A 22,892-nucleotide genomic window follows, 5' to 3' on the forward strand; every position below is an offset into this window, starting at 1 on the left:
AAAACTAATGTCCTTAATAATAGAGAGGTTGTCCTTAATACATGTTGATAGGGAGGACGGAGGTGTCCGTTAAGGGAGGTTCCAATTCCACTGTATATGATCTTCTACGTACATAAGGTACATTCTCTCTGATTGTCGATTACACGATGTATTAATTTGAGTACACTCTGCAATTGTTTCATCTGTATAGTTTCAACTTCAGCTTGAGAACCTGCCTTGGTAAAGTGTACGCTGCCAAGAAGTGAGTAATTCTCCCAGCCAAATGCTTGGCTATCTTTTGTTGCCAATGTGTTGGGCTTCTACCTTTCCTTCATGGTTATTTTCAAATCATTGAACTCTTTCAGCTTTGCTTTCTAAAACATTTGCTTTGTTTTATAATCAGTTCTTTTGGTGGTTGTCCTTATTAGCTTAATGATTTCGACCAGGGATGAAAACTTGACACTTGGTTGCAGGGTTAAAGTTTAGCAGTGGTACCATGCCGGAGACCAATGAATTTTAAGGCAGGCAAATTTGTTGAGTAGAGAGGTTGCCCTGACTGACACCAGATAGTTGACCTCGTTTTTCCTGAAAGGTACTTTGGAGCACTGCTGGTATGTGAAAATGGATGACCACCTCTACACGGCAGGTTGCCCAATCGGCAACTTGACCTAAAGCCTAAACATCAAGCGCTGGGTGCAGGCAATTATAAAGTTAGCTTCTGCTACAATATATGCCAAGGATAAGTCAAATCGCAGCGAGATCTTTAGTTTCCCATATTATGCATGATAATGGGCTTACCATCGGCTACAACTTGAAATTTCACGTTCTCTTTCCACCTGTGTGTCTGAGGTAATTAATGAGGCTTTGGTTTGCTAGCATGTTCATTTCTGGTACCTGTGGAATCAACAAGTTCAGTTCGGGTGATGGTGGCTGTGATGTTGTTAGGAGTGCTGAGGAATTATCACAACCAGATGCTCGTCAGTGTTTATGTACAATTCTTTTTTCTGAGACGTACTGTATGTTATAACAGTGCAGTTACAATGAAGTTACAGCAAAGTCTAATGTGAGACCAGAAAAGGTTATGTGTGGGGTCTTGAGGACAGGGGCACATCCAGAGGGAGATGGTTACCACTGCCCATCTGTCGATCATGTCTGTGCTCCCCTGGATCCGCCACTGGAGGTGAAAAGACTCGCAATTGTGTCATTCTGCAGAAGGTTATCCTAGCTAGGCAGTGGGGTTCGGGGGCTATGTTATTATCATGTTGTACTGCTGAGTCCCAGCACAAGCCCTTTGGCTATTTGGATCACCAAGACCATCAAATCACAGCAGTAGACCCCTAGAGGATGGAAGGTATAACCTGAAGTTTGACTTCGAAAACCTTCATGAAAATGGAAGATCAAACTCGCCTACCCTATGCATCTGTGGATTCGGGCTTGGATTTGTTGATGTGACTCATGAATCAACAGTCTAGACAACGTGCAGCTTTCAGAAGTGGAAAGAGATCAGTTGAAATAGCATGGCAGCTAGGCTATAAAGGTTGGCCTACCTCTGGCCAATTGATCTAATGATTGTGAATATTCATAGTAGAAACCCCCCAACATGCTCAGATCTTCATATCAGAAGCCTCCGAACATGCCCAATTACAATATGTCTGCAAACAACGACCCACCAAACACATGGCTGTCCCCTACAGAGAGTTAAGACTAAGAGACTGGGTGTGTCATCATCCTTTTTTCAAGGCATCATCTCGTCATCAGAGACTTTTAGCAACAACATGAGCTTGAGAAGAATTTGGACAACCCTGGCCAGGACAGAAGAATTGATTAAGGCTGTCTTTATTAATGCTTTGTAATATTATACAGTATTGATCGTCAAGCTGATAAAAATTGATAGGGAAGCCAATCTTATCGGCTAGCATGGCATAGTAAATAGCCTTGAGTGTGGAAAAATCTGCTACTACTGGTACTTCGTGGCGGTCCTACTCATTTAAGAAAATATTGATGTTCCTTCTGATTCTATCAGAACTGCAGGCGTCCTTGTGTTGACAAGATAAAGAGGCTCCGGCCAAGCTGATTTGGTTTTGATGTTTTTATCTCTGGAAAAACAGGCCTGAGGCTGGTTTTGAAGATAGGAAATTCTGATTCAAGCTGTCTTTGAGGAAGAAATGTGGCCTAGGGGGTGGAGGGGGGGGCTTTCTTACTTAAATATGGTGAGATGACAGGATTATTAGTTTCTGCAATGATTCATGAGCATTTTTCGTGTAGCTGAACCCCCAAAAGAATCTCAGAAATTTTGTGGTAATTTTGATATTATCATCAACCAAAATTTCAGCATGTAAAATGTACCCTATATACAAGGCTCTTCAACCCGTTGGCAGTTGTTGGTTGGTTGGTAAGCGCTGCACCCGCAGCCTCTCAGGTGCATCAACATGAGGGGAGCACAATTCCGCTCACTCACCAGTCAAGCATAGCTTTACATAATGCGGATGAGAAGATATTCAACAACAGGTGAAGCCAGTGAGAATTGTGTTTCTTTCAAGTGAGAGTATACAATGAAGAAGATGGATGTATATATATTTGTTGTGAAGTTTTTACATTTGATGGATACAAAATTCATTGTTTTGTGAGAGGATTAAGGAAGTGTAAGGTTGTCTTGTTTTAGGCAAGTACGGTACGGAGCTTTTTTGAACTGCTAATAGTTTTCACAGGGGAGTGGGATGGTGGATGGGATTTCTTTCAAGTTTGTTTTTTATTGGTCTCAGCTTCGGGATCAAACAGGATTTCTAAGGTTCTGCATTATTGCCAGTGCAGAAATCTAACAGGCTCCTCAGGGCCAATGGTTATTTGAAAGGGTCCACAGTGATCTGACCAGTAGTATGTCCAGTGCCCCAAACATTGCGGACAAAACATTTGTAGATATAGAAGCAGGCTACGACTTGTTGCTGTTGGTAAAGAATGGTTCAATGGTGCTTATAGTAGCCATGTACAAGAAAGACTCTACTGGTTGTTGATTATTTTCATTATCGTATTCCACGGTTTTGAATAGAGGAATTCTTCGCTCTGAATCTACCTGAAAAATTCCAGTACTGCATACAGAACATTGGCTCTTTGATTTGCCATGCTTGAGAGAGAAAAAAATCAGCAATAGAGATAGTGCATGGTAACATAACAATTTATGGTTGCTGAGTTGTGAGAAGAAAGAATGAATGGGGCTGGGGCTGTTGGAGTGGGGCTGTGGAAACATTGTACCTGTCACATCTGAGGTCCCTCAGGTGTGATTATCGGGCAGTCTTGGTACACTCTGTGATAGAGAGGGTGACTCTCTTCAACAGTGTACGTTTCCTCCTCCTGGAGAATTTGAATTCTTGAAGTTAAAAACCTGTTGCTTCCAGTCTTTATACTTCCTGTGCTTCATGCCATAGATTTGTGGCTTCTTGATGGATGGGTTGAGTCCGCTTGAAATGCAGCTGGTATTTCTACTTGCTGCATTGCTTCAGGTGAAATATTAGGTGGCTTGAAGTAATTCTGCTCCATCGGTACTGGCGGGTAATATACTCGGCTAATGCCGTGATATTAACCACTTGTTGCTGTATCTACTGTCTACTTCGATAGTGCTATCACATTCCATCCAGTGTTACAGCCTATAAAAGAACATTATATGAGACATTTTTCCTTTCGGTTACTTCTAAATCATTGATAAATGGGGCCCCATGTCAAATTTGTGATAAAGCACCCACTTTTGGATTGCTTGAGGCATTAATACTATGTCAGGGTCCTCACCATCCTGGAACCATTGGTTGTCAATATACTCTGCCTCTCAATATATTTGTATATGTGTACATGTATCAAAGCTTTGAATCTCAGGATGGTTCCAGACTGACTAGAATTTGGATTATCTGAGTGATGATACTGTAATTGGAAGCATGACAGTTTTGCCAGCTGTCCCATTATTTTCCACCATATCATGCCAGCATTAGCTAACTAAATTCTTTTATCAATGTAGATTTTGCACACCACGCAATGCTGTTTGTCCTGGCCAGACTTGGCTGTGCTGATATAAATAAGAAACATTTTATCAGTTGCCATGGGAACTAGATAGACCAGTAGATCATTTCGTAAGGAGGAAAATATACTTACATGTAGTGTGGATTGCTGCTGGCTTTAAAAAAAATTAGGCCTGGTTTTAAAATGAGATATTCATATTTTGTGGTGGATGTTTTCTGCCAATGATATTTCATCGTAATCTACACTGCGGAACAGAAAAGTTTTGCGTGTGCAATATTTTTGCGAATGGTGTATGCCGTTGACAATGTCCAAACTTGATGATCGCCGCTAATTATCATTTTGTCCAACACCTCATTAGTATGCAATATTTCACCTAAATAAGTAAATCTAAACAAGGTATTGATTCTCGTCATCGGGGACGAGTCTCTCGACGCACGCTACTGGATCAATAGCAGCTAGCAGCCATTAGCGTGTGCGAATGGAGCGGCCATGATGCATGGCGGATCTGCACAGATCTGAGGAGGAAATGGTGGAATATTTGTGTTTCATACTGTGTTGATTTCGTATTATTTCGGTACGAGATATTGGTTGTGGATTTCACGGTATCACACTGTATAATATATATTCATGTTTTGTGGACCGTTAATTGTCTTGTATCGTTGGTAGTTCCCGCTTTTGTCATTTGTGGCTTTTTGACATTGTGCGATTGACGTTTAGCAACTGGTTGCTGTTTACGCCATGATGATGGTGATTTTGTGTGCGCTATTTGAATGAATCAGATTCGACGTATCATATTCAGGATATTGTGTCACGCCTTGTTTGACAGTCAGTGTTGTGTCACTCTAACTGTTCACTACACACAGATGGGATATTCCAGGAATGCCAAGAATCAGTACATCTAATGACAGATATATGTCACACGTGTTCATGTTACATGACCCTCCTTGCTCGTGAAGACAGGTGTGCTTGAAATCCTAACTTATGACAATCACCATTGTCCAAATCAGAATTTGTCACTGATAGATTTGTGATAGTGATATTTGACAATTGACAGCTAGTGTTGTGTGACCTACACTGTAGCTTTTGGACTACACTCTTTTATAGATCTTGTCCCAGTGTTCCCACAGAGCACACAGCTTCTTGTGGTATCGTTGTCTCTTGCTAAAGTTGGAGCTTGGAGTTGGTGTTCGTACTACATTTCGTGCATCAACATGGTAGGTGATTTTTTTATCTTAGAATATTTTGTCCCTTTTTACTCAAAATGGATGTATGTGTCTTGAAGGTGGTTTTGTCAGAGCTCCACCCATGTCTGTGCATGTGTTGAGTCATACCGCAATATGTCAGGACGTTGACTGCTCTTCAAACGTTTGTCGGAAGCTGACAGCGTACAACTTATCACCAGTTGAATAAGGCTCACACCACCCTCCCTCTTTGTCAGAAAGCAACGATTTTCAGGGCAGCTCTCCTAAGAAGTGACAAATTATCCCTCATAGAGTGAGATGCCTGGAAAATGTAATCTGGCACTTTTCAATTTCCAAATAAAGCCATAAAAAAGTTGAAACTGATGCTTTTCGATAAAATTTTTATCCAATTGATTATCAACAGGATGATACAGATCTGATTGATTTTGTTCTCATAATTCATTTTGGATAAAAGCATTGACGTAGGTTCCTTCTAATTATATTTAATTAAGTTTACCATAAATCATTTAGCCTGCAGCTAGTTTATCATGCATGTTAGCTTGGTAAACTGTGTTTGTAAATTCTTCCATGCCAATGTTTGTTAAAGCCACAAGTAGACAAAACATGTCTTAAAAGACTTACTCTCAGATAGCCCTCAGCTTAAATTGAATATTCTTGTCACCACTTTTCAAGTATCAATTGATAGCTGCCACACCATTCTTCCTCAAAGTAAAAGTAGACTAGCGCTAGCATTGTTGAAAAGCCTGAACGCTTTGAAACACTTTTGCTTACCAAATACTTTGGTCTTATCATTTGTTGGTATGTCGGAGTTTGTCATGTTTTAAAATGGATTTTAAGTAGGCTGGTCGATGGAAAGTACCAAACTCAGCAGCAAGTGATTGGATGCCGAGTTATGCTGTGTTTCTCTACCCTTTGGGAAATCATTCCTTATGCTTGCAGCTGAGCCACACAATTGATCTGGGTGCTGTTTGATGCGTAGTCACAGACAATCCTTTGCTTGTTCCGTGGTGAGGTTGTCTGTATTTCTCTACTTTGTCTCAAGTGAATTTGATACTTCATCATCAGGTGTTTGGATTTTCCACCCTCTTTCTTTGCCCTTCGTGTGATTTATTCAGAGGATACTTATATTTGTTTCCTGCTTGTGAAGTTTGGGGAGGAAGATATATCTCCAATCTTTACCAGTATTGCCTCTGTTGAGACAAGGTCAGGTAAGATAAGTCATACATGTAGTATCTCTTGGCAATTGTGGAGATTAATTTATATACGCCTCCTCACCTCACTGCCGATTCCATCCTTGCCCAGTGTTCACTCAACCATTCTGAACATCTCACAGCTGAAACTCATAATTGACTTTGGTCATTGAACCAATCTAATGTCCCTCCGCAGCTCCACCCTGTCCCTATACCCATAGAGCCATGCTAACGCAATCACTCCGAGCCTGGCAAAGAAATTCAATTTGGCTTATCCAATTTGGAAGCTATACTCCAACGATTGCTTGGAGGTCATGTCGTGGAAGCAACAGCTAGGGTAGTGAGATGCTAGCTTGGTTAGCAAAATATTGATTCGTTTCTATGCTTGAATGTAGATGGGTGCAAAGAAGATCAAGGAAACAGGCATCTCAAGGTGGAGATGGATGGAGTATCTTTCCCTGATCAAGTGCAAGGGTCTGATGGCCAACAAGCAGTCACTTCCACATGGCGGTTGATAGTGACCTCAGAATTACCTAATTCTAAGCGGTCGTTCCATGGGAAATAAGAGAATGTAACATGGAACGCACTGCTGCAGTCAGTAACAAGATGGAAAGAAGCTCAGAATCAAATACAGTGACAGCCTCCCGCTTTTGGGTAGCAAGTTGGAGCATCCATGCTTTCAATTGGAAATTGCAGTCTGGGACCAACAACCATATGCTATTTTAGCTTTTGCAGACCAACTATTGATTTGCTTGCATAGCTTGAAGTAGGCAGTGTCAGTCCTTCTATTGTTCTACTACATGTACTGTCCATGCAATTGAAGTGCTTTGTGGGATGTCTACTCTTTGCATCATTGTTCAGCTTGGGTTTATCAATTTCGTGAAAACTGGTGGTTTTGCCTATCCATATTGGCTGATGGAACAGAATCAACTGGGGCTTCTGGGCCAGAAAGGCGTTGTACTTTTGTGCTTGTTGCCTGAGGTCATTAGGTTTGGGAGGGTTGACTTTTGTTGTTGCTCTCTCACGCCCGTCTATCGGGAAATTACTTACAGTGCTATTCTTGGATGAGATGAAGTGTTTTGTGGGCAGTTGTGGGCAGTTGGATCAAAGAATGCAAATGTCATTCTTCCCATTGATATTGTTGGACATGAAGGTTAGCTGTAGCTTTATACTCTTCTACTGTTCTGTTTGAAACTGACCAGGACTCTGAGAGGTGTGACTATTCTGTGATGAATACTGGGACCATCCACTTGATGAATCTGTGAGGATGAAATTTGGATCGCTTGTGGTTGCATTGATCTTTCATTGCCCAAAGCCAATTTGAACCCAGAGAAGCAGTTCATGTGCTCGGTTCAGGCAGTGTTGATCAATATCTGGCATGATTGACGTGATCTGTTTTTCTTGCTAAGATACCGAGTGCTGTATCTCTAATCACACCACGGTCATAACCTCTGTGTGAACCGTAATGTGCTCACGGTTGCTCTCCTGTCCATCTATTGATCTCATGGACGCTGTGATCGTGTGAATGTTGACGTAGCATGGCTCTAGTATGAGTGCAGGTGTCGAAGGATCCATGCAAGTCATCTCCACAACCTGGCTTTTCCATCAAGAAATCACTGTTATTGCATAGTTGGGATGATGATGAATCAGCCTTATTCTCAGCCATCTTCATCGAACTCCTAACATCTGTATCAGCTATACCACAATGACAGAAGCTTCCCTTGGTTCCAATCTAAAAGGTTTTGGCCCTGGATCTCCTATAACGAGAATGGCTGTGACCAAAATGGCCCAACAAATAAATGTTTTTGTCAAGAGATAGACCTGACATATGATTCACCCAACTTAATGCTGATGATGGGAAATTTTATACTCTAACAGCAGCCATATAGTCATCCTTTGCCCATCCTAATGTTCCCATTATTCATTGATAGCTCCTACAAAAAGATTTATCCTCTGGGATGGGGCAGCTGGTTTTCCATTGCATAAAAGAAGTCATGATTGATCTTCTTATTGCCAGTGCCATTCCTGCTAAACTCTGGTACGCTTTGGTAACCGATGGCTAAACGATATCTCCTCAGCCATCTGAATTCAGATTCGTTCAAGACAGACAGAGCGGTTTTGTTATTCAAGTGGATTTCTTTACGCAGTGGCTCAAGATTGTTGAATCATTGCAGCTATCTTTACTTCTTGGCAGAAATGATCAATTCAGGCATAGTCACAACTAATTCCCCCTACCATTGCACATATTGCAGCCTGCATACTACTAGACTCTTGTGATATTTGGTGGCTCATGGTACCTCAGCTGCCACATTGCTTCTGAAAAAACGGAACCAAATTCGTACCAGATTATAAGATAAAGTGCTCACTCTTGTTCAAGTGGATTTCTTTATGCATTGACTCAGGATTGTTGAATCATTGCTGCCAAGTTTTTCTTCCTTGGCAGAATATCATCAATTCAAGCATGGCCACAACACAAGATAAGAAACCCCATCAGTCTAGCAGTAGAAATCACTTGTAGCTGGGGTTCATTTAACCACACGATTCTTACTGACTAAGGTACAATGCTTTGGAGTTGAAATCAACTAAAAATTATTTTGACCTGTGAGATCTAACACCTGGTAGAATTGCATGAATCAATCGATAGCTGGCCATTACACCAGAAAAATCAACATCAAGCACTGACTAGTACACTTAACCACTGGCATCAATACGAAGTAGCTTGTGGTATGGTACCCTATTGATATTTGACATCTGCTTGCATTGAATAGCACAATACCATTTGCTGCAGAAGAGTTGGCAACAGCGATATCTGAACACTCATCATACCTACTTGCCATTGTAGTCTCCATTGCGTGATTAGCCTTATGATTGTTTGCCAAAGTTCATGAAATTGGCTGAATAGTTACCGCATAACGACCAAATTTCGTGTAAGTAGCTTCATTGAGAACAGACAGTCTACTGATCACACAGCTATATTGAATAGATGGACAAATTGCCTAAAAACTTATGTAGAGTGGAATCAGTAGAGTGAAGAATGACTGATAGTCAAAAAAGGTTATGAGCGATCAGTCAACTTTTGCCAAAATTGATTCGAGCCCCTGAAGGGTACCAATGCCATGGGCGATCAGTTATAAGCGATCAAGTATCACTTCGGTGGCGATATTCCGAGAGCGAACATCTGGCCACATTGACTAAGATCAATTGATGACATGATACAATTTCCCACGAAGGAGAATTCGACACTCGAGCACCAAACACTCCAATACTTCAAATGATTATTTAATCAACATAATAATTTAACACTGGGAAGGTGGATGATTGGCAGTGAGGACCCTTGAACATGATCTGTCATCCGCCAGCACCAAATACCACTTGAAGTAAGCAGTTACTCAATGCTTTCAACATCACAATGAAACAAGTCTTGCTCAGTGCTTCCTGTGTCAGATTTTATAGCAGATTACTATGGTGACGCAAAATTTATCGATATTTTGTTGGCATTTATTGGCATTGTTTTGGAATTCTGCCGTTCTTAATAGCACTAATTGTGAGATTACTCATGAGTTCAGGTGGAGTTTTGTTCTTTATGGCTCGGCCTGTCAGTGATTGTTTTATTGTTTCACCATTCTAGTGGTTTCTCGTTAATCAAATTAACCCTAGTGCACCAGGTATAGAATATGCCACGAGTATGAGGGTACCAGTAATTAAGTCCCTTTCCCAAAAGAAGAGAAAGCAGTGTCCTGGAAGTAAGATGGTGGGATCAGTCTTCTGCCCAAGTTCTTCAAGCAGATATAATCCCCGCCATATTTTTATGAATGGGCTTTGCTTTTCTCAATAAAGAAGGTTACTCACAATGTGATTATCGCTTCACGTGTTGTCATGGCAACATACTACCCTTGTGTATTTCACCTTGTAGGGAAGCTTGTCAGCAACTTGCAAAATCCTATTGTATGATAATTTGCTTGCATTTGGAAACCTTTCGATTGCAACCTAATGTTCGTGAAATATAACCTTTCGTAGAACCAGCCACGATAGTAACATGATGCCTTCATTTCACTTTAAGACTTCATATTCAGAGTTTTAAGAGAAACCAAAGAACTTCTGAATATTTTATCAAATTCAAGGCTACTTCAGATTTCTCATTCGACTTTAAATGCGCCCTTCTCGAGCCGCAAGCACTTGAAAGTGCCAGAACCAAGTGCCAACTAAAGGACCTCTTCAGTGACCCTTAATGTGAAAAAAATTAAAATCTCAATTTGATTGGGGTCAAATTAACAACCAAAGTGAATTATTAAAATTTGTGTGTCAAGTTGCAGTTGGCTGCCTATCAAGGCCTTAAAATGATTTCAACGCATTATGAATATCAAAATGTATTGAATTGAAGGAGTTTTGGCAATTGTCCTATTTGGCATTGATTTGTAAAAATATAGATTTGTCCTAGTTTTGTACTGTTTGGTGTCACACCATCTGACAATTGATTGTGTGATGGTCAGGGAAGTTCTACCTTAAACGAGAAAGAAGAAAATAAGGTGATCTACTTTTGACCAGGTGTCGAAAAGCTTTTGAACGTCACAAAAGTTGAGTTCTGAAGTCCTGAAATCTACATGTACATGTAGTAGGAAACTTGAATATTTCAGCGCTCTAAGCTATCTTCCATTGAAATGTTTAATTCTCATCTTTCTTGTCTCTTTTGTCATTGCAGGCTTCTCAGTGCGACAGTAAGATCCCTTCGGCTGGACCGCCGAAAGAGAAGCGCCGTTCTCTTTTACCAGCACCTAAATCTTACAAACGCAGCGCGGAATCCTCCGTCAGTCCAACGGAACAAGAGGAGCCCGCAGCCAAACAGCATCTGAGCGAAAAGCCCGCTGCTAAACAGTCGGTTAAGGAAGAAACCGCACAATCTGAAAATATGCCGATGCAAACACTAGCGGATACCATGGCGTTGGATCAACGTGGATTCAAAATTGGTGACCGTGTGACTATTTCGGGTGTGAAATTCGGCATTGTGCAATATTTCGGTGGAGTACATTTCGCGGACGGTGAGTGGTGCGGGATCGAGTTAGTCGATCCTGACGGGAAAAATGATGGAAAAGTCGGTGGTTATCAGTATTTTACGGCGAGACCCAATCATGGTATTTTCGCACCGGTGCAAAAAGTTGAACTTGCAACTAACGCTCCGGCATTTATTCCTCAATTAACGAAGGAAAAATCGCCAGTCTCTTCCCATGGATCTGATCACAGTGCCATTAAAACAACGAGACTTGTGCAACCGGGGACATTTTTGTCCAAATTGAAGCCGCCAGATTCTGCTAATAATAACAAAGTTGTGGACGATGTCAATGCAAATGTCCCTGAGGTCACTCCACAGGGAGGCAAGGAGCAAGAGAGTGCTCAGAGCCCGAAACTACAGTCTAAACTTGCCCGGCCAAAAACTGTGTCAAAACTCATCCAGCCTGGTACAACTGGTATCCCTAAACCCGGGGAACAAGGCGAGGGACCTGCGCAGAAGCCTACGAAGCTGCCAGGGTTGTTTCAGAGTAAAAAGATCATGCCGACGCGGACACAATCTTCTGAGGGTTGGAACAATCAGCAGAGTAGCATTCCAAAACTAGGTGCAAAACAAGGATTAAACTCGACGTTCACAAAATCTGTGCCCGGTGGCTGGTCAGAGCAAGAAAGCGAGCCTTGCCAAGATGCAGCAGATAATTTAAATCAGACTTTCCCCGTCAGTTCTCCCACATTGGCCTCCCCAATACCTGACCTACTCACTCCAAACGCATACCGGCCGTCAGAGTCACTCGACGATCCTTCATTTGACCAAATATTAACTGAGGAAGAGCTAGCAAACAACGATTTATTACCAAGTGTCATCAAGAGCCCAGTATCGCCTGATGTGTCTAAAGATAGCACCGAACTCATGGAAAAGGAACTTGAGCAGATGTCTAGCCTTTCTAGTCAAGATTTTGACATTCCAACCCCGAGTCTTATGACAACTGCAACAGGGTCGATCGCGGAGAGTGCAGGGTCGCATCAAGATTTAGACCAAATACATCTAGCATTTGATCCATCGTGTAATCAGACGTCCACACCAGACGCGCAGAGAGCTGGTCTCTCGGAAACATTCGTGCAAGGCAAGAAACCAGATTCGCCAGATTTTACCGATTTTGAAAAACCGGCCACAGACGATTTAAGTCCGAATTCTAAACTAATCGAGGATACATCTATCTCACGTGACTTGAATCGTACTTATGTTTTGAATGAAGATGATGCGGTGTTGGTTGAGAGGCGGCCGGACTTGATGACGGAGGAGACAGGATACTTGCCTGTCGAGTCTGAGATCATGAGGAAGAAGGAGAGGCCGCTGTCGGCCATTTCAACATCGAGTGTTGACACAGGTAAGAAAGGTTAAAGGGACTATGGCTTGTACTGTCACTAGTCACTTGAGTAAAGAAATGTATTTTAGATCTAAAATTCGAAATTTGCTGCACCTAGAATGTGAAATTGTGAACATCTTTTTTGGAACTTATTTCTATTGCTGTGATGGCATACACATAGTTGTAGCAGTAGTATTTTAAAAAAAATGAAACAGGTCACTTCCTGCATGCTGTAAATATATTTCTTTGCTTAACTATTTGCATATTACATCCTTGCATCTGGAGCATTGCATGCAGCAGACGCCCTTGGGATAATTACGCGACAGCATCGAAAAAAAACAACGTTTATGAAACAAATCTTGGCTTGCTGTGCAGATTTTGACAGTGCCGATGAAGAGCGCAAGAACAGAGCATGTGACACACACTTCCCTGTTCACAACGTCAACCACGAGAATATTTCTGATTTTGTGGGATTTAGGGTTTCAAAACTTTCCCCTGGTACACTGTCCACAACGAGAGTGGAAGGGTTAGAGCTTTTTGGTGCCCAGTCCTCCATCCCTGCTTGCTTCATCTCTGTACATATTTCATATTTTTCTCCCTCTTTTGCTGCCTGTAGGGTATCAACCCGACACTGACTCCGAGATGGGTACCCTCACTGTCAACTCTCCGTCAGATTGGCCGGAGGGTCCTGCCGAGTCTCATCGCAACCTCCCTCAAGCTGAGCTTATGCAGAGGTCTTATGCTGAGAGCTTTGAAACGTATAACAAAGGTACACGTTTTTTTTATGAATTTTTTTGTAATATTTTCTAATACAGTTTTTTCTTGCATTGATTTTGATCTGATACCATTTAGACAAGAAAATGAATTTATTTTGAAGTTATGGTGTTCCTGTGCTATGTGTGGATGCACATCTTTTGAGTAGTCACATGCAAATTTAGTTTTGAATAATAAACTTCAATGGTGCCAGGCATGCTTTGCTTCATATTTAGTTTGATGCAGAAAAATAATTTCTTAAATGTCTTTATGTTTTTGTGCTGGGGTATTTGGCTAGTTGTAAATATCGTACACATTTGGCACCAAGAATGTGGATTAACCCAAAGGAGGACCGTAGAGTAGTTGAGTTCAGAAAGCTCTTTCGCTGGTATTCTCACCTACCAAGACTAGAACAGCCGTTAAACCAGCCAGAATAACGCAATGACCAAGATCAATGCCATCTGTGGCATAATTGATAAGTTTACGTCAAACATCCTAACAGACACCACACAAGTGAGACAAAAAAATCAATATGGCACCACTACGGAATTGTGTTCAAATAACAACATGCAGTTCAATGAACAGGCAAAAAAAAAATCGTAATACATTTTCCGCTGGAGTACTCTGACCTAGAGGAATTCCCAGGCCAATTCACTTTCGGGCCAACCAGAAACTAGGGCAGTGCCCATGTCAAACCCAGGATCCCTCAGTGATGATGATGACATCGTCAAGATATGAAATATTTATTGACATAAAAATACATCCGTGCAGATCTTTTTGCCGTAATGATAATTTGTGCACACATGATGATTTGTGGACTATTCACTTGGGGTCAGACATTAATTGCCTTGTTGACACAAGTCTTGTCAGGTTATCTGCATTTCTATCAATTTTATCTAACTTTTGACCTAAAATGTTGGTAATGGCAAGTATATACATGTAAAGTGCAAAGCCACCTGCAAGATATCCTAATAATAATAAAAAAATGGTTTTTATATAGCGCTCTTTACTGACCAGGGTCTACACCAAAGCACTTCACAACAACTGCTGCTATAATAGGTCTCCACAGAGGCACTCTGGGGTATCAAGTGGCTGTCGTCATTTCAGCCCCTGTGCTCCATCCTCCTATTGGTGATGGCCAACTTTTCCATTTGTGGTGGCATTGTGCCTATGCTTACTGCTTAGCTGGCCATCAAAAACTAAAGAAAAAATCACTTGGTACACCAATCTTTATATCCCTGCAATCCTACACACAAAAAATGTACGGTTCTGCTGAAAAGTGGCCACAAACACCCTTCACATGCATGAAGGTTAACTGTCATGTGATTCGTGGTTTCAGCTGCCATGCATGGGCATTCCACCCATCCAGCTGAAAGTGACTCGGACCTCTTCAGTGATGGGACTGTGGTGAATGATTCGGAGACAGAGAAAGAGGACAGTGAGATGTAAGTCTTCGTGATGTAGAAAGCTCTGTTGCAGTGACAGCTTCCAAGTAATCAAGACTATATACAGTGATTCGTGAATAAGAGCTTTTGGTGAAGGTCTACCGGCCTCAACACAATTATACTGCAGAATGTAACAACATTGATGTGAGGCTCCTTGAGTTAGTTGTGGACTTCTAGACGCATGATCAACACATTGGATGATTTAGGGCCAAATTGATAACTCTTTATGATGTTTGCATTGCAGCGATGATTCCATGTTGTTAAGGAAAGTGAAAGCGTTGACGCCGGCCGAGGAGAGTGACACAGAAAGTGAGGCGGAGGATGTGGAAATGGAAGAAATTAATGTGAAAGAGGTGAGTATTGAAAGAATTTGAGAGCCGAGTAACTACTCGGACATTATTAGAAGTGAGTATATGGTGAGCCTTTAACTGAACAAGTCATGGTAGGAAGTCCTACTCAAAAATTCTCTGCAGTTCAAAGTTAAACTATTTTTGATGTCATTTTTTTGCCAAGATTGAGATCGATGTGCCATAATTATTTGCTCGTAAATATTTTCATTCAGTCTTACGTAAATATTACTGCATTATCAAGTCAATGACAATGCAAAGTGTTGACTAAGTATAGAAAGTCAACGAATCAATGAGTGCTGAGCAAATATCTGTCTGTGAAGAGGAATCCTTTTCATGGTCTTGGTGCCAATGTACTTCAAGATTCCTAAGATAAACCTGACAAAATTTTGAGAAATTTAGAAAAAATGACTATGTCTGATTGATGTTTTAGTCAATGTCTCATAATTTTTATCAAAACTTATTGACTTGTCCTTTCATTTTCATGATGAAGACAGAAATAGGGCCTTCATATGATAATGATAATTGACTTTTCTATAGCGCTCATTTCAGTTGGCTTGGCAATTGTTCACAAGTGCTTCGGGATTATTGTCCTGGTCTCCACAGAACTCTTCTGGGGGAAGGGGGGGGTCAAAGAGCAGCTTCAAAGTGGTCATTTAGACTTAATCGGTAGGGGAACCAAGTAGCAACTTGGCCAGAAGTTGAACCCATGAGGCCAACACTCTTCCACTGTGTAACCGTCACCCCATTTCTCCTTCAAATCATGTTGGTGTGTTCTTTCAGCTTGCCACCCCAACACAAGAAGCCCTTCCAGATTTCCCAGAAGACGACATTGCCGTTAAAACAACTGAAAAGGAAGGAGATGGCGAAAGAGAAGACTTGGTTGTTGGAGAGGATGAAATGGATGCAGAGGAGGAGGAAGACAATGATGTCGATTGCGATTCATTGGAAGGAGCAGACAACGAGAAGGAGAACGTCTGCCCAGAATCCAGCTGTGATTTGGAAGATTCTAGTCAAGATATTGTTGTTATTGGGGATGATTATGATGGCAGGGGTGGGATCATGAACTTGTCTATTATTGACGAAGGGGCAGAAGATCATGAGTTTGAGGGGTCAGAGGTCAAGGTCACAGAGGATACAAAGGTCATTGAGGAGGTGGGTGAGTCTGAGGTTGACTCTGAGGTAAAGGACACTGAGGGTACTGAAGGGGAACCTGGAGAAACAACAGAAACGGTTAGTCCTGACATAACAGCAGACAAGTCAGTGGTTGAAGCGGATGAGGAAAAAGATAAATCTGAGAAAGATACTCCAGACAATACCGAAGCTAGTGTGGCCTTGACATCTGAGGCTAAGTCAGAGGGAGAGGAGACGTCAAAATCGGAGGAAAAGAAGAAAAAAGCTGATGGTGAGAAGCCACAGGCAGCAGGAAAGACGCCAAAAAATAAAACGAAGAAACCGCCAAAGAAAACTGTTGATGTGTCACCTCCGAAGAAACCAGACGTTTCGAAGGTACGGTCATCTCTGGCAGATTATATCAATACGCCACCTCCTCCACCTAAGCCTAAACCTAAAGAGAAGGAACCAGATAAGGTCACGAAGAATATCATCAATAAGAAAAAGATTGAGTCGAAGTTGGACTGTGGGACCAAGACTCCTCTCCGGACGGAAAAACGAAGTCCAGATAAAAGTTCACCTGAAAGTGATCCACCGAAAATTGTCAAACGGACGCCGGTGAAAAATAAATGGGACGACATCATGTCTAAGATAAGTGAGAATAAAGAGACGAAGCCTACGCCGAAAAAAGAGATTAAAAGTCGCTTGGACAATCACATGCCTGTGGCGCCAGTTGTGCGAGTATCGAAAGTCGAGAAACGCGAAGTGAAAAACGATAGCAAGGAATTGGCCAAGAGACGTTTGAGCGCACCAGTGGTGCCGAATTATAGCGCAGTCAAGAGTAAACTGAGCACGCAGCCTGTGCCCAGGAAGATGTCCTTGCATCCGTTGACGAAGAAGGATAATGACAGTCGTGCAAGTTCGGTTCATAGCAGTCGGTCGAGTCTCAATGAGGGCACGAAAAAGGCCACAAAGACTAAGCGTAAGTTGTTTCGAGGCTGTAACCCATAAGTCACGGGAGGAAATGTTTGCAAAAAGGTGATGAATTTGCCACTTTTTCAATTGGCAGCAGACGAAATTCCATGTCGGCTGCAAAAATCTAATGATATCGGTAATACGTTAGAATTGAAATTTACTCTAAAAGATTCAAATCGCTGTGACCTTTCTGTCACAGTTTTGTCTTGTCTAGGTTATTGACAGAAGGACTCAAGGTGATGTTTGAGGCTAAAAGAATCACAGTCGGTGTGTATATAGTAAGTTTTACCCTTTTCAGCTGATAAACCAAATCACAAGCAGATGAGTTCACTCCGGAAGGATAAGTCACCAAGTTCATTGAGCGTGCGGTCTGAGACTTCACAGGTGAGTAGAGAGGCCTGGGCCCCACTGAGTGGCACGGCCGTGGGGGAGGCTAGTGTTGGAGCTAGAGTTATACCACAAGATTGTCCTTCATGATTAAGATGTTCCACATGTACATCTATCATCTCCTGAGGATATCTAGCTCCAACACAATCATAGATGGTATAGTTCTGTATGGATTAACTTGGTCTTGGTGAATCGCAAAGGAGACGATGATTCCTTTTTCACATGTCCATATATCACCTCTTTGGCATTTACCTAGACTCAAATTGATCTGTTCATAACTTTAGTAGTTGGTAAATGGGGTTAAGGCACACTTCTTTATGACTGTGTAACACTCCTTCTTGGGTTGGACTGCTGAATATGGTCAGGTATGATTATTCAAGTATTATTTCACAAGTCAGGGTCATGGGAACAGTAGAACTCTGTCATGTTACTCAAATGCCTTAAAAAGTGACTTTGAAATATGTGATTTTGATTGTATCCTTCTGTCGGTGTTGGTCCCTTGATGTAGTGACTAACAATAATCTCTCATCAAAGATATGATATTAAATGAATAATGAGATTAGGTTGATTTCCCATCTGCAAGTATGGATCTTCCCTTGAAAAAGGGACAATGATGACTTACAATGCCTCAAGAGGATCTCCCAGCATTAACTTCTTCATTTGCTTGTAGTACATTTTATTTGCTGTTTCCCCAATTTTTGTTCCGACTCTACTAATTCTACAACTTTTGTATTTTCTGCTACATGAACCCTTTCTCGAAGCCTTTGCTAGGTGATGGTTGCAATCTTCCTGGTGTCTGTGTATATGTCCCTGGGCAAGAGTCTTCTCCCAACTCGTTCCCCTGCTTTAGCTCTATCCCTGGCTTGTCGGTGCCAAAATAATTGGCAATGCACACCATGCTGCAAGTTTTCAAGTTCAGTCAGTACCCTCTATTGTTTGATTAATCGAGGTGCCTATAGTTTTCAGTGCAGGTGGACACTTTGCTGTCGATTTCCTGATACCAAAAGAACAATTATTGGATAACTGATATCCACCAGGTGTTAGATACAAGTCCTCTTGTGGGTTTTGTGAGCTGGTGTGCAGGCCATATCCAGTCTGCCGATCCCCGGCCATGAAAGATCAATAGTACTTTGAACATCAGAGCTACCTACATCAGTAATGCATCTCTTATTTATCTATTAGAGGCAGTCTATTGCAATCCTATTACCCAGGAGTCTGCCAATAGGCCTGCCCGATTTGATGGTGGTCTAGTTATCCTATTATCTGATTCAAGCTCAGGTGCAGCTATCTGGCCAAAGTAATCGTGAAAATTACCATGAATCAATCAGTTTGGTGTGGCCTGATAAAGAGGGCCTGCAACTTTACCTGATTTATTTACGAATTCAGAATGAAACTATCTGCATTGTTTATCTTCAACTCTTCTCTTGTAAATAACAAATTGTTGGAGGGGAGTCTGGTATTTCCTGTTAGAAGATGGGTCAGCTACCTTGTTGAAATTCTTTAGGGTGGATTCATATCCATGTTGATTTATTGCAAACCTATCTTTCCCACAGATTGGTGCCTTGGTTTTCCTAAACACATCAACGCATTTATTTGCCTACCATTGCCTATGATATTTTCCCAGTTCATGCTTTGCTCCCCAGGTGTTGGAATCATCCCTGAATATTTTACTTTGTCCTATGCTTGGTTTTGAAAGGATTCTGGCTTTACCTTGATGATTTACCTACCATTGACCAAAAGGCTTGAAACTTTGCTTCCACGCTTTTGGGTTCCGAGGATTATGGCTTTCCCTGACTATTTTGCTATCGTTGACCACTATTTTTATCTCCGTTGCTTAACAGAAGAAGGGAGTCCGATTCCAGTTGCCTCCTGATAAGAATGGCAAAGTACATGTAAGTCTTATCGTCTCGTGTCCGTGTTGACGAATTTGCTAATGGAAGCTTAGCGCAAAATCAGATCGAGGTTTTAAAGACGTAACATCTGCTTATTGAGCTTTGGGCAGAATTCAATCAAGATTTTGAAACCTGTTATGCAAGTTTTATCATCAATTGGAAATATTTCCCCACGGTGCAAATTTTTTCGCCGTAAAACAGGATAAACTTTCGAATAAAGTTGTGATCAAGGGAGGAAATAGCTTTGGTGAGCTTAAGATTTCAGTTTCATTGCTATAGGCTTTGCTTTGTAATCGAGAAGTGAAGCTTTTTCAGACTATGGACCAGACTGTTGCGATCTGGATCTGGTTGTTTGAAAGTACGAGCGAAAGCTTATTCATTTCTGCTAATTGTTAGATTTAGAGTATCCTCAAAGACTTAAGTTATCTCTTGAAGTTATCACATTGAGACTAATGACTCTTTTGAAGCTAGAATTTGAACAACGCATCCCAGGTGTGTCTCAATAACATTTATAACACATAAATACACAAGACAAGACCTATCATATTTCAGACTTGGTTGCTCTTAGTCACCGAGCTCTAATAAAGACTTTTTTAAATGCATCTTTTTACACCAAGCCGTCTTGATCCAGTATAAGCACATACAGCTTGTTCCAATAAAAGCACCTAGAGCTTGTATTGTTGTCTTCACACAGTTATGATTATGAATGAATTTTGTAACGTTCCGTGAATCCTCTTGTCATTTGACTTGTTGTGGTAAATTGGTCTAGGAGTTGTTCGTCCTCTGTCACCGAACACCAGCTGAGTAGTCGATTTTAACCAGTTTTTAAAACCTGATGTACAGCATCTTTTGTGTCATCTCCAGGTCGTCGCAATGATGTTATATTTCTGTATTTTTTATGACTTGACAAAAGATGTTGTCATATTATCATAACTTTGGCAATGTAATGTATTTTGTATGAATTTTTTACTCCGATTTCTTGATTTTTTGCACCAGTCTAAATTGGCTTCACAGAGTTTTTATTCTGCCTTGAAAATCAAAGTATTCATAGCACCTAACATACTATTTGATGCAAAGTGTAAGATATCAGATATTTCTTTTTGCATGTTACACTTTTATTGGGGACAATACTGATTTTTGTTTGAGACATATCAAACCAATAACCCCTTTGGTATTTTTTTAGTAGTCTTAACATTTTTTGAAAGCACTTAAAGGAACATTGCAATAACTGGCCCCCATTTCTTCATAAAGTCTTATTTTACTCTACGAGTCCTTCTGAATCACTCTCTGTACTCTCATAAGTTTTAATGCAGGTTTGAGGTGGTGGTAGATCAGATAGTATATCCTGCATGCATTTGCTTCGTGGTTGGTCATCGTGGTGGATCTTGTTGAGAAACTGATAGTCCAGTCAATCTAGCTTAGTCATAACAGATTGAGTGGGTTCTGATGTATATTGACTGGACTATAATGACAGATGCAGCCTACGTCAGTCAACTTGAGCATAACCATACTTTAAAATACCATTCTTAAGCATAACCACTTGAGCAGACCATACTTAATACAACGGAGAATCATAGCAAAAAAAGAGTTTTCACCATTTTACAGGGGATTCTATAGCACTATACTGTGTGAAGGGGGGACTTGGAAATGATGAAGGTTGTTGTCCATCGATAGGCTGCTTCTGAGCATATTTCAGAATCGTAAAAATTTCCAAATTACATCCTGTATTGTTATTTGTTTGGTTGTTTAGTCGACCGTGTTGTCAATGAAGGTCGGAGAAAAAAAACGTCCACGAAAAGTTATCATCCAGGTCAGTTGGAGTTAAGTGGTATTCTGCTTGGTGAAGGTTACATGTATCTTATTGGTTTTATTTCATCAATGATAGAGGGCAGTAGTGCTGCTTGCATGATTTCATCTAGAATCAGTTCGATCTGCTTTTCTGATCTTCAGCAATATTTCTAAGATCATATTTTCTTAAATTAACCTCTCACTTTTTGAGCTACTATAACTGAAGGTACACATGTAGTCTGCATGATCTGATTCGAAAAGTAAAAGAGTTGTAGGATACCTATATTCATGAATGTACTTCTCTATTGATACAGTTTACATTGTTTGTTCGATAGTAGTCAAATCTTCTTTCATACTGATTAAAGAACAACTGACAGTTAAATTTCCTTATCTCTCAGGCATGGTTATTTACATTTCTTCAATGTTTGCATGCTTGCCTGTTAGTTGTTTCGTTGATAGTAGCATGGTCCTATTCTGTTTATTTCTAGATCTCAACGTCCACTGTCTCGCAGGTTTCCACGGGGACGGACTCGCACTCGATACGCAGCAAGACGGACAAGGTCAACAACGCCACAAAGGTCAACATTCGCAAGAAACGCCAATCGCTCGCTGACATCAGCCGGCTGAGCACTCCTAGTCCAGCCAGAGGTAGGTTTGCAATTTTGGAATTTACTCATCGTATCGAATGGTCACCAGTTGCAGCGATATGTTTCAGGATCAGTATTTTCATTGTTGTTGTGTTATGTGTTTCCATTTGAGCTGTCCACTTCCATATTGATTTCAAAGTCTGTCATCAGGTGGAGCTGCTGTATAATTGAGTATAGGTGTAACCCCAGGAAAAGGTGTGAAGCCATCCTCAAATGCAACTAACCTAAAGATGTAGGCCAGAGTCAAGTCCAGTGTATGCAAGGTTTAGGCCTACTGAACGTCTGTTTAATAGAGATTTTATTGAGTTTGTTGACAATATCAAGAGGAAGAAAAAAAGGTCTATGTAATCACCTGTTCAAATTGTCATTCAAGTGACTAGATTTCTGCTCCATTTGCTTATGCATATCGTTTTGCTTTACTGTTTCTTCAGGCCTAGTAGAGGAACTACGCAGTGTTGTAATGTTTTAACTGGTCTCCATGGTTACCTGTATCTTATATCCTCCAGGGTTTACTCCATTCTGCAGATTACTTGTTTTTATGCTTTGGACTGCGTATACACATTCAAATGTCAGAAAAATACAAATGGAAACAGTATGGAACCAAGTCGTGGAGGAAAAATATGTACGTAATTGTACCAATAAATGTTGGTTACAAATGGTAAAATATGGTCTCGACCAGAAGCACTGATGCCTTGAGTCTGACCTAGGCAGAGAGTCCCTGGCCAATCTGTGATGCAACATGTGTGTTCTCTGTTGTCTCATCTACTGATGTTCCCATCCCCGACTGCCTAATCTGGT

At 41.1% G+C, this 22,892-nt stretch overlaps 1 protein-coding gene across 11 annotated transcripts in view; it reads left to right on the top strand.

Annotated features, from left to right (window-relative positions):
• Positions 1–22,892, top strand: part of LOC135493525 (CAP-Gly domain-containing linker protein 1-like) — a 74,272-nt gene that overhangs the window by 3,107 nt on the left and 48,273 nt on the right. For 4 of the 11 annotated variants that reach the window (XM_064780913.1, XM_064780911.1, XM_064780905.1 and 1 more), the window contains exons 2-10: positions 11,076–12,768; positions 13,364–13,516; positions 14,840–14,945; positions 15,190–15,298; positions 16,076–17,387; positions 17,679–17,764; positions 19,609–19,659; positions 21,410–21,469; positions 21,936–22,095. In XM_064780913.1, coding sequence (XP_064636983.1) covers positions 11,076–12,768; positions 13,364–13,516; positions 14,840–14,945; positions 15,190–15,298; positions 16,076–17,387; positions 17,679–17,764; positions 19,609–19,659; positions 21,410–21,469; positions 21,936–22,095 — 3,730 coding nt within the window. Of the gene's footprint in view, positions 1–10,852; positions 10,903–11,075; positions 12,769–13,363; positions 13,517–14,839; positions 14,946–15,189; positions 15,299–16,075; positions 17,388–17,678; positions 17,765–19,608; positions 19,660–21,409; positions 21,470–21,935; positions 22,096–22,892 lie in introns of those variants that run through there. The other 7 variants (XM_064780914.1, XM_064780903.1, XM_064780907.1 and 4 more) reach the window with 7 other exon arrangements.

The sequence above is a fragment of the Lineus longissimus genome, chromosome 9 (genome assembly GCF_910592395.1).
Source record: "Lineus longissimus chromosome 9, tnLinLong1.2, whole genome shotgun sequence".
NCBI lineage: Eukaryota > Metazoa > Nemertea > Pilidiophora > Heteronemertea > Lineidae > Lineus > Lineus longissimus.